Source organism: Stegodyphus dumicola, chromosome 11, assembly GCF_044657685.1.
Source record: "Stegodyphus dumicola isolate Sdum_Otavi_A_Nest chromosome 11, ASM4465768v1".
Classification (NCBI taxonomy): Eukaryota; Metazoa; Arthropoda; class Arachnida; order Araneae; family Eresidae; genus Stegodyphus; species Stegodyphus dumicola.
Window position 1 is genome coordinate 50,192,106 of NC_140778.1, and position 11,829 is coordinate 50,203,934.

Here is an 11,829-nt window from a genome sequence, read left to right on the forward strand (position 1 = left end):
AAAACAATTTTTTTTAATAACAAATGGGAGGAGTGTCATGATGTCAATTTTAAAAAAAAATATTATATAGAGTCCAATCTTGGTGGTTCACTTCAGTTTTCCAGCATGAGGTGATCCACGTTTCCCGAAATATGGATCCCATTCCAAGAGAGATTGTGTAGAGCCTTCACTTCAGTTCTTTTTTTTTTCCTACCAAGAGGAGAGGGTCCCCAAAGGGCTACCCATGTCCAAAGAGAGAAAGTGTAGAGCGTTCATTTCAGTTTTTTTTCCAAGTTTAGGGGAGGGAGGTCTCAAAATGACACCCCCCATTTTCAAAGAGAGATAGTGTAGAGCGTTCATTTCTGTTTTTTTCCAAAGTTAGGGAGTTTTCAAATGGCTACCCATTTCAAAGAAAGAGAGAGAGAGAAGGTGTAGAGCGTTCATTTCAGTTTTCCAACATTAGAAGGTCCCAAAATACCTTCTGAATTCAAAGAGAGATCGTGTAGAGCGTTCATTTCCAGTTCTCCAAGATCAGAAGAAGAGGGTCCGCTTTTCCCAAAAGGGCTTTCCGCATTCAGAGACAGCGAAATGCAGACTTCAGTTTTCTCCCTCCCCAAGAATAGAGGGTCCCAAAATGGCTTCCCATTTCAAAGAGAGAGGAAGAGGCGTTCATTTCCATTCTCCAAGATAGGGTCGTCTGCTTTTTCCCAAAATGGCTTCCCAATTCAAAAAGAGAGAGAGAGAGAGTAAAAGTGTGTGTAGAGCGGTCATGTTCATTCTCCAAGATAGGGTCGTCAGCTTTTTCTCAAAATGGCATCTCCCCATTCAAAAAGAGATCGTAACCAATTTTTTCCAGTTTTTTCCAAGATGGGGGGGAGAAGAAAACCTAGGATGGAATAACACGACACACAGAGAGAAAGAGAAAAAAAACGCCATCTTGTCATTTTCTGATAGGGTACCGGTGTTCGAATACTTTTGTGACCGACTGTAAGTTTAAATTGATGGTCAAAAGTTTGGTGCCATACGTTGCAATTTTAGTGTCGTTAGCGGCAAAGAGTTCCAATGCAGCTGGTATTTTGGCATGCTGACTCTAACTCTTGGGAATGACAGATAAATCGGCTCCGGTGTCAATTAAAAAAGTCAGCTTTGAAGATGAATCGGCCAAAAGAATTCGATTGATGTGGCGGTGGCAAGGTTGGCCGTCGAGCGATCGCCGATCTAGTTTTCCGACTGCCGTAAATTGCATGGAGAAACACATTTTCGTGCATTGGAACCAAAATTAGTAGGGTAGAAACAGATGTTGTTGCGCGGTTCTTTATACTGTCGATAGCGTCTACTAGATCTATTACGCCTACTGTTGCGTTTGGAATAGTCTCTTCGTTCACAGGAACGCTCACGGCTGTTTTTGAAAGCTAGCGAAAGTTCATTTACCTGCTTTTTCAGCTCTGCAACTTGCTGTTCAATGGGAGAGGTAGATGCCGTAGCAGCACTATTTATGTGCGGGAGAGTTGTGAGATCTGTAATTTTATCAGCTACAACTGCTAGTTTTGGAAGATCATCACTTAAGGCAGCAAGAATACTTTGTGTATTTTGCGGGAGACGAGATATCCATAGGGATTTCAACAAAGGTTCTCCAACGGTCTCTCCAGCGAGGTTTCGCATACGGCAAAGTAATTGTAATGGGCGTTGATCGCCAAGTTCTAGCCCTTGAAGAAGTGCACGTATCTTTGACTCCTCACTTTCAGAATGCAATTCAATTAAGCGTGTTTTTAGTGTATCATATTTGCCAGTCACAGGTGTGTGTAAAACGATATCACAAACGCTATTGAGAATATCAGATTCGATTGCAGATATCACATGATTGAATTTCGTGGAGTCAACAGTGATTCCGGCGATATCAAACTGGACCTCTAGTTGTGCAAACCACAAAGTAGGGTTGACCTTCCAAAGTGGGGAAGGTTTGACGGAAACACGTGAAATATTAAGATCGTCTACGATGCGTTGTGGTGGAGCCATGATTCACAAAAACAAATATATATTGCCAATATGACACAAATAAATACACAATAATCAGTCACTAATATGTTCACATACGACACTAGTGCAAAATAAATAAAGTTAATGTAAACATTAACGTGAGAGAAACACTTTTGCAGATAAGCTATCCGAATATAAGCATAAGTAATACTAAGAATTTGCGTGGCTTACCTCCGAATTATACGAGAAATATTTGCTCAGTCAGCAGCAGATTCAGCACAACACAATTCACTTATAGAAAAAATATTCCGAAAAAACTTATTTTATGATATGTAACCACGTTGTACGATTTATATGGAGATCACCTCAAAGCACTTTGACGATTTGCATGAGACACATGATAATTCACAAGCACGTTGTTAAACAGGCACAACTGTTTTTCACACTATATTGCTGATGACACGAAAATAATGATGGATTACGCTAGTAGTTTGCATGAACAGAAATAATTTTCACTTCATAGCACATTATAATCACAGAACTTGAAGATGCAAGCAGGTTACAGGAGGCACGTGTTCACTAACTTGACGAGTCACCATTTATGGCTGTTGTTGATGGATGCCATTTTTGATTGCACGTTGAATGTTAACAAAATCTCACTCGGTAATATTAACATTTATATTTGATGATATATATTTTAACATATATTCACTTATACACAATCACATTGCATGTAGTTACAAGATGAGCATTTTTCAGTTCGCAGGTCCGCATGAGTAAAAATCAAGTCATATTACAGCTACGATAACATCACGGAAGCGTATTTCCAAACCTTATCCCACTTTTCGAATTTTTAACGTCACGGAAATATCGACTAGTTTCACCTAGAGCTACTAGAGATACAGGCTGACTCGTCAGCCATTTTGAATCTAAGCTTTAGGGTTGCAATTTAGGTGTGGAGCGGCAACTTTGGCTCTTTAGCGCTGTCCGCTAAAATTTAACATTCTAGAGAATCCAAATTTCAGCTTTTTTCTGCACTCCTATAAAGATGTGTGGCTTTTTCCCCTTCTTTTGTCTGAAGTGCAGATTCTTTCTCGTATTTTTTTTTTAATTGCCAAATTTATCGTATGATTCAAATTATTTTAAAAGTTTCTAAAACATTTTCACATATCATATTTCAAATTTGTATTTTTAGTTAAAAATACTTTCTTTTTGAATTCCTTTATTGAATTTTCAATTTTTTCTTTTAAATACACGCATAATGTTATTCATCTCAAAATGTATTTTTTGACAAGAGCTTTCCCTCAACCACATTCTTAATATGGTTGAGGGAAATCCCTCAACCTCCATTAATTTAGGACAAGATTTAATCTTTAATTCTTGTTTTTTATTTTTAATATGTTATTTGAATTTTGCTCAATATGGAATCAAACGTCTATTACTGTAGCAAATTTGTTAAAAATGTTATTTTGTGTGTGTTTCCAGAAAAAGCTGCTAAACACTTTATGATTTTAAATACTGATTCAGGATATACACCTTTAAATTATAATGCTTTTAGAATGAAGTGCAGAATGCTATAAAAATTACTTCAATGCTCAGATGACTGTGGGATTCATAGATTTAATAGAGTAAAAAATTCCATTAAATATATATATATAATAATAAAGAACAACAATATATATATATATATATAATATAATTAATTGTCATTTATATGCAGAGATGTCTGAATAAATGCAAAAAACCATCTGAATAAATCTTAGCCAACACTATTCAGATAGTATTCTTGTTTTCAAGGTATATAATTTTTATTTTGTTCTTTTTCCATTAAAGGAGCTAACCTAAGAGACTTATTTCATTTATATATATCTCATTGATATATTATAAATATAGCTTAAACATGTTTTATGTGCATACTCAAAAGGGTGGGAAGTAAGCCTTGATTCAAAATCTGTTTTAAAGCAATAAGTAAATAAATAAAATACACTGGTTCTATTAGAATGTCAAAAAATACTGTTATGTATTCTATAAACAAATCCAAATTATCACATCATATTACATAACCCTGGTACAAAAGAAGAAATGTTGGATTAGGAACATACTCTATTTATTTGGTAACAAAGAAGAGTAAAACATATGCAACATCACATTATAAAAAATCCTGCAAGCCATTACAATACTATAAGACATTGATTAGTAAGGTAAACATCAGTTGATCATTCTTTCACAACAGCAATAAATGTTTCATTCAAAATTCCTAATAACATGCCAAAACAGATTCACAATTGATGCCTCATTTAAGGTCACACAAAAGTAAATCCGATTTAGCTGACTATGAGATCTTCTATTGTAGAGGACTTTGTAAGGAGAACTGGCTTGTACTCACATTACACATGGGGAAAACCCACAAAAAAACCAACCATGCAGCCAGCCTGTTCGGAAATAGAACAGAAGATGGAACTCCCAGCATTAAGTAACTTTAACCATTCAGCTGTTGGTGGGCCTAGTTATTATTCGAAGAGACAAGCAGCAATTTTTCAGTGACAACTACTCTACTTTTTTACAGACAGAACTGAACAGCAAAAACTTCTTAAACTCTTGATTAGATTCTAATTTACTTTCTTCCTTTTAAAAGCAGGAGATGCAAAACTTTGCCGCTGCTGCCTTTTATTTTGAAGAAGCTTCTTGAGACCAATTCCACGGGCAGTCAAATAATATTTTATTATCTTTATTTTGATATTGCAACAGGAGGGAATATTTACCTCGCCTGCTTTCTTACAAATCATATTAACAAATTCCACATCCATAATTACATTTCCATGTATTATTTCGTTTCGAAAATTTTGAATTATTTTTTCACACAGAAGGCACAATTTAAAAATTTCTGGAGAAGGACATTTAAGCCCACCTAAATTTGCAAAATTAATTATGTACTGCTTATTTTCATCAATGGAAGGAGTATTTTGCTCACAAACTAAGAGAAACTGTGAGCATGAATTACAAGCATTTTTCAAAACAGAATTTATTGCAGCTCCTGCAATATAACAGACGTTATTTTCCTCACTAAGGGTGAGATTCTGTAGAGATACGTCAGAAACTTCTGGTATGGTAACAGGCTCTAAAGCTTTTTTCTCCTTCGGAAATTCAAATTCATCTTTCGCATAGTTTAATAAATAAATATCTGAATCAGTAGCATAACTGGAGTTCTTAATGTGAGATATAAACTGAGATAAACAGATAAGCTTTAATGCTTTCACAGCTTGCAAAGCACTTGGCCTCAAACCAGCTTTTCTGCGTATCTGAGAAAATACATTTTCTAGAGCATCTTGTGTCAATCTGCTGGTCAAAATAAACTGAAAATTATTCAGAAAACAGGCCTCTGCTAACTGTATGGCTGATAAAGTAGAGAGAATCAAACCAGTATGTAATGGTTTCCACCCTTTACCAATTTCTATAAGCTGTATAACATTAATAAATTCAAAAAGTAACTCAATTTTTTTGCTTTTATTTGTCACAGAAATTGAGTTCTTTCTACATCTAGAGGATAGCATTTGAAACTACTGACATATAAATCTTATCCACCATACTGTTGTAAGAGCATTAGGGCTTATCTCTTTTAAAGCTACTGCCTTCTCCAATCCCACAGCTGTTTTAATTAAAAAAAAACCTCACAGCAGAAGCAACATTCATTTTATCAAAATGTGAGGGGAAGAGGTCTTCTTTACTGAGATGATGCATAGTTCTCAAACCATAATTTTGGTTTGTTTCAGTAAACCAGATATCTTTTAATAAATCCTGCAGATACATGCAAAGTAATGAAATTTTCTTTACTGCAAACATAACTGGGCAGTTTTATACTATGATTAAGAGTTGCAGACCAGAGATTTTTTAAAAGATGTGGCACATCTGCAAATACATAAATAATTTTGCCCTTAATTTCAGTAGTGAAATTATTTCTTTGGTTTCGAGAAACAGATATTCCCAAAGAATTCCACAGGCTTCTATTTACTGCTGCCATATCGCTAACAATACCAACAACATTAAATCCAACAGAAATGACAGCTTCGATAACATTGACAACAAGTTGTTTCAGCTGGCATCCTGTTACCTGTCCAGTTATCTCATGGGCAACCACTTGCTTCCATTTCAGCTTCAGACCTCTTAGTAAAATAACTAAATAGTGATTTCCTGCACCGTTTTGATTTCCTAATGTACATTTACCAATAAATTTACGTTTTGAAATATCAAAATCAGGATTGCCAGAAATCTCCATTTCATCCAATGATAAAATACAGTCTTTATCACTAGCATTCATTTTTTTCTCCTTTAATTTTCAAAAGTTCAATCATGTCACTGATGACTCCAAAATTCATTTCAAGACCTTGAAGTCTTTTATTTAAAGTGCTGTATGAAGGCACAGGAAAACCTATTCTGTGCAAGTAATTATAACCATGCTTGCCCAAGGCAAATCTAACTTTGAGGCCTTTTATTATTCCCTTGTTAGACCATTTTGCAATGCTTGTACAAGGAATTTTCAATATTGCTATTTGTTCATCTGAATGAAATGTTTTCACTCCTTTCAGCAATTCCTCATGCTGTACTTGAAGGTCATAAAGTTGAATTTCAGTGCTATGCCATTTTTTTAAAACATTAATTTCATTTTTTTTGGTTGCTGTAAGTTCTTTCAGTAATATTTTGTTCTGGCATTGCAGAAGCTAGATCAATTCAGTCTGCTGTTTTATAAAAGTCCTTAAAAGAACATCCTGGAATAAAGAAAAAATCTATATGAATAATCATATATAAATCATATATAAAGGGGGGGGACACAACAAACAAAAAAGATCTGAAAGGTTTCAGATTTTAAATTACACCCAAAGGGGCTTTTTTTAACATTTTGTGTTTTACCTTTATTTATTAAATATCAAGTTTTTCGCACTTAAACTATAAAATTCAGTTCAACAGCAATATTGCAAAATAATTTTAAAATGAGCATATCTTCAGAATTCCCGATTCATTGTCTCACGCGCTGGAGATAAAGGTGTCTTTTCTGTAAAACATTGCCATTGCTCGCTTTGAAATCCTCAAGTTTGTTAATCAAAAATTTGTTAAAGTTTTACAACATATAAAATCTATATTAAAACAAATTCCGAATTTCAAATTCGGGCTTCCAGATGTCCATATTCACAGTAGAATTAAGTCATTCAAAATTTGATGGCTCTAGGTACCGTTGTTTTATCAGAATGTGAAAAACATACATGCATTTATGCAGATTCTTCACTATATAATTTCTTTAAATATAGTACAGGATGATAATATTTGGTGGCAACAATTTGAAAAGTGATGCAGCCGTTTATAGTGTTTCAATACAAAACGAAAACAATAGTCCTTCAGGGACAAAGCCCCTTTGGATTAAATGCCAAACTTAAACAGATAATAAATCCACAAAATAAAAATGAAACTTCCAGGTCTCTTTCCCTATACTGTGGTGGGTTTTTAAATTTGACTCTATTGTTTTCAGCATTTTCTAGATTATTTTTATTTTATTTTCTAATATTTAAAATTTATTTCACTTAAAAATAGATTTTTAAAATTTATTTCCAGCTTTTCAAGGGATCAATTATCTCCATAATCATGAGCAATTTAATAACACAAATTATCAACTTATATCACAGCCTTCACAAATGCTGATGAATTTAATTAAAATTAATTACAATTTGGTTGCAAGATGAGACTAAAGGTTGTTTTTTTTTGCAACTATTGATGAAATTAATTACATTCCTTTTACCAAAAAATTACTTTATGGAACATTTTAAATGTATATAAGAAAGCAATTTAATTATACATTAGTTATCAACTTACATCAGAGCCTTCACAAATAGATGGTATTTCATTGCAAAATGAGGCTAAAGGCTGTTCTTGCAAACAAACCTGAAATGTACACAAAGAATTTGTAAATGCTGATGAAATTAATTACATTCCTTTCCCCCCCCAAAAAAAAAAAGTTTATAGAAACGTTTTGTATAAGCAAGCAATTTAATAATACACTAATTATCTACTTACATGAGATCCTTCACAAATAGATGGCATTTTATCACAAGATGAAGTTGAAGCTTGTTCTTGCAAACAAACCTGAAATATATACATAAGAAATTTAGAAATACAGATAATATAAACTACATTCATTTTAAGAAATAATTATTTTACATAACATTTTATAATTCATAAATAGCTAATAAATTGTTAACACTCAAAATTCAAAAATAATTCCATAGCACAACAGCCACATATAGTACAGCTGTTTAGGAACCATAAGACAAACAATTTCATATTTCAGAAATCGTATAAAAATTCATCAATATATGTAAAACATATGACATTTAATAGCTGCTCAAATGAAAACATAGCATAGATTCTTTACTAGCAGCTGTTATTTAATCAGATGGTAATGCTAAATGTTGTTGCAAACACATCTGATATGTACTGTAATGTACACATTTGCAACCACTGGTGAAATGAAACAAAGTGCATGATTATGAAGATGGAAACATTTAAAAAAACATAGTACAGTTTACGAATAGATGTTAAAAAACTATTAAAATTTTTTAGAAGTGCAAAATGGCAATTTACATCAAATACTTCAGCAGCAAAATTTATTTCTCCAAAATATGAAGCTGAAGGTTGTGGCAAATGAATCTAAAAGAAATTATAATATATGAAATATGTGGAAGTGAAAGAAATTATAAACTCTGATCGGATAAAAATAAATACAAATAATCATTACCATTTTAAAAGTAACTTTCAACTTATAAAAAAGCATAAATACATTGGACTGTTCATAGCATTCATACTTCTTAAACATAAGTAAATATTACGTTAACATATTTTTAAATTTTAGAAACAGTGTTAATACTTTTTAGAAAAAGTTTATAATACTAAATATTTAATAACTGTTCAAATGAAGACTTACAACAGATGGTTCAGCAACAGAAATTGCTTCAGTTGATAAAGGTAAACTGTGCAGCAAGCCACCCTGAACATGCAAAAATTATGAAACACATATAAGTAAGGATACCTGAAAATGCTGATAAATAAAATATACTTAATGTAATTTTAATAATAAATAATATAAATAATCCTAATAAGTTTTGTAAATTTTTAAACAAAAAATAACAACATTCAGACAAGACATTTAAGACATTAAAATATACATTTAAATCAATGTATTATAACTATATTATTGTATTACTCAAGATTAAAGTTATTAATTTCAATATTATTTCTTTTACTTATACATATTTCTCTCTATTTGTCTGGAATACATATTTCTCCATACATATTTCTCTCTATTTATCTGGAATTTAAAATTAAGCAAAAAAGCAACTTTAGTTTAATATAAATTTTGATTTAAACTCTTTTGACTTTGAAGGCAATCAGATACAGGTTTCTTTCTTTTAGGAGCAAATTTGAAGAAACCAGACCCATGTATGACTGTCCTTGAAAAACTACATCAAATTGAGATTTTATGCCTAATTTTCAATATATGATTATAATAACAAAGTACATACTTAATTATATATATATCAACAGCAAAATTTTAATTTTTTTAATCTAATCTTAGGGACTGTAATTACAGCTTTATCACATAATGCCTTAATTTCAATATATTGATTCTTTTATAAAGCAATTTAGTGCATTTGTAATAAAAACATATTTTTTTATGAAAACCATAAAAATAAAAAACACATACATTACAAAAATTGGATGTAACTGAACGGTGCTTTGGTAAACCAATGCCTTTTAGACGCTGTGGGGGTCAACAGTTGTGGGGGGATTAGGCACATTGAAAAGAGTTGGCACAGCATTGGGCTTGAGTTTTTTTACGCCCATCTTGCCTAGAGCATTCAAATTGATTTTCTTCAAAATGTACCTGTATATTTAACAAAAGCATGCATGAAATTTAACATTAAAATCAAAAGCACTAGTATTTAATTACAGTTACATATATTATATTAATTTAAGAATGTAATTTTCTGATAAATTTAATTTTTTTTATGAAAATAGAACAAAATTTTTAAAAAGTAATCATGTTTGTAAAACTACTTAAAACATATTTCCTGCTCACACACTAAAAATAAAGGACCTATAGTTAAAAATACATTAAGATTTACTACTACAATAAAGGATAATAATGGGATCAAAACGATTCATCGAATATTTAAATTAATATTTAACTTCTTAAAAATGTCTAAAAATATAGAATATATTTATCTTACTATAAAGAAAAAACAAAATCATTTATTATTTGGATCATACCATCCAGTTTTTAACATTGGCGCCAAATATCCGATTTGGCGACAATACATCAGAATCAAAACATAGAATGCTACTTTAAATCACCAATCGTACAGTAAAATTAAAGAAAAGAAAAAGGCACATCAGATTTCTAACTGAGCACAAAGTTTACATGAAATGTATGATACAAATTTTACAAACGGTATAAACTTTTCACGATAACAAAAGAAACAACATGAAACAACGATATTTTACTGCACAAACACATACACATTCCGCAGTTGATTTTGTACTTATAAAATCAGTTGATCGTCAATAAGTGACAGTTAAATGAAAATACATATTTTAAAGTACCAAGAAGAGTAATTTTTCTAACATTCTATGGAAAAATACGAAGCTGAACTTACCTCACAAAGATACGCTCCTGGGCCCGGGATCCATTGATCTCGACGAGAATTAACTATCCATTTTCTTCGTCTTTCTTCATTTCTAGGGAAACGAAACATCCTAAAGTTATTTTTAGACTGATTCGAACAATTTGGTGCAGCACAACCACCCATATTTCTGAAAATTAGGTCGGAATTGATCCACAAATATGTCAACAAATCAGTGCAAATCCAATAGCGAATACCAACAAGTTAGCTTCAAAATGGATGCTGATTCAGCTCCCCTTTATAGTAGCCTTAGTTTCACCTGGCAAGACGCCTACTCCACTTTTGACTACTACGGCGCGCTTTCGAAAGAATTGTGCTGCTGAATAGTGTGTTTAGGTGCTAATTGTGAGATTTTCGCAATTTAAATTATTATGAGTGGGAATTTACGCAAAATCTTTAGTGAATGGTTATTGTTTATCGCCGTAGTGTATTTGAGGAAAGAGGAGAATAATTCACTGCTGATGTATACATTCACAGTATGAAAAATTTGGAAGGTTATACTCGGGAATAAATGTGCTGCATTTCATCGCAAAATTCAGCGATCCCAGTAAAACAAACGAAAGTGTTCGAAAAACTTATCTACATCTGAAGCCACTAGACAAAAATTGTATGTGTGCCAATACAGCAATTTAAATTAAAAAAAAAAAATGCAGAAAACTTCAGATTAAGGAATAAGAAAGAATTGCAGTGCCTCTATGTGCTTAAAAACTACGAAGCATTCTGCAGACTTTCGTGCCAAAATCAAGGTTGACAAATAGATTAATACATTTTATTGTTTCTTTTAGTGTATATATTTCAAAATTATTTAAATAACTTGAACAAGTGTTTAATTGCTTAAAACATCAATAAAGTTCATTTATAAAGATATACAAGGAACTTCATAATTCATTCCTTTGGTGAACAACTGAAATTTACTAAATTACCTAACTTTATAACATTAAATATCTTCGTAACAGTGGTATTATGCTCTGTTTTATAAAAGCTTAACTACTTCTAAAAGCTTAATTACTTACTATTCATTTGTTATACATTAAAATATTTTCCGATTTATTTACTAAATGCGTAATCAATTATCAGGATTACTAAATGTATTAAGAATTTCCATACATGCTTGTGCAGTGTGAATGCATGTTCGTGTAATGAAGTT

At 31.9% G+C, this 11,829-nt stretch overlaps 1 protein-coding gene across 2 annotated transcripts; it reads right to left on the reverse strand.

The window, feature by feature from the left end:
* Positions 1-4,279: 4,279 nt before the first annotated feature.
* LOC146993960 (uncharacterized) lies at positions 4,280-11,178 on the reverse strand. Of its 2 annotated transcripts, XM_085826436.1 has the most exons (5): positions 10,656-11,178; positions 9,704-9,883; positions 8,017-8,986; positions 7,816-7,884; positions 4,280-6,719 (listed from the first exon to the last, which is right to left on the reverse strand). In XM_085826436.1, exons 3-5 carry the CDS (start codon positions 8,137-8,139, stop codon positions 6,672-6,674), a joined length of 240 nt encoding a protein of 79 aa, XP_085682562.1. In that variant the 5' UTR covers positions 8,140-8,986; positions 9,704-9,883; positions 10,656-11,178; the 3' UTR covers positions 4,280-6,671. The 2 variants fall into 2 exon arrangements, 1 of the variants encoding a protein (XP_085682562.1); XR_015043831.1 differs by lacking the exon at positions 4,280-6,719 and having other exon boundaries at positions 7,818-7,884; positions 10,656-11,175.
* Positions 11,179-11,829: the final 651 nt, after the last annotated feature.

Bases quoted from the DNA above. Each gene is read 5' to 3' on its own strand.
- LOC146993960 (XM_085826436.1), bottom strand. From the start codon at position 8,139: ATGAATGTAGTTTATATTATCTGTATTTCTAAATTTCTTATGTATATA. The intron at 7,885-8,016 runs GTAAGTAGATAA...TGTACATTTCAG, and splicing joins CTATTTGTGAAGGATCTCAT to GTTTGTTTGCAAGAACAGCC. The intron at 6,720-7,815 runs GTAAGTTGATAA...TCTTTATTCCAG, and splicing joins CTATTTGTGAAGGCTCTGAT to GATGTTCTTTTAAGGACTTT.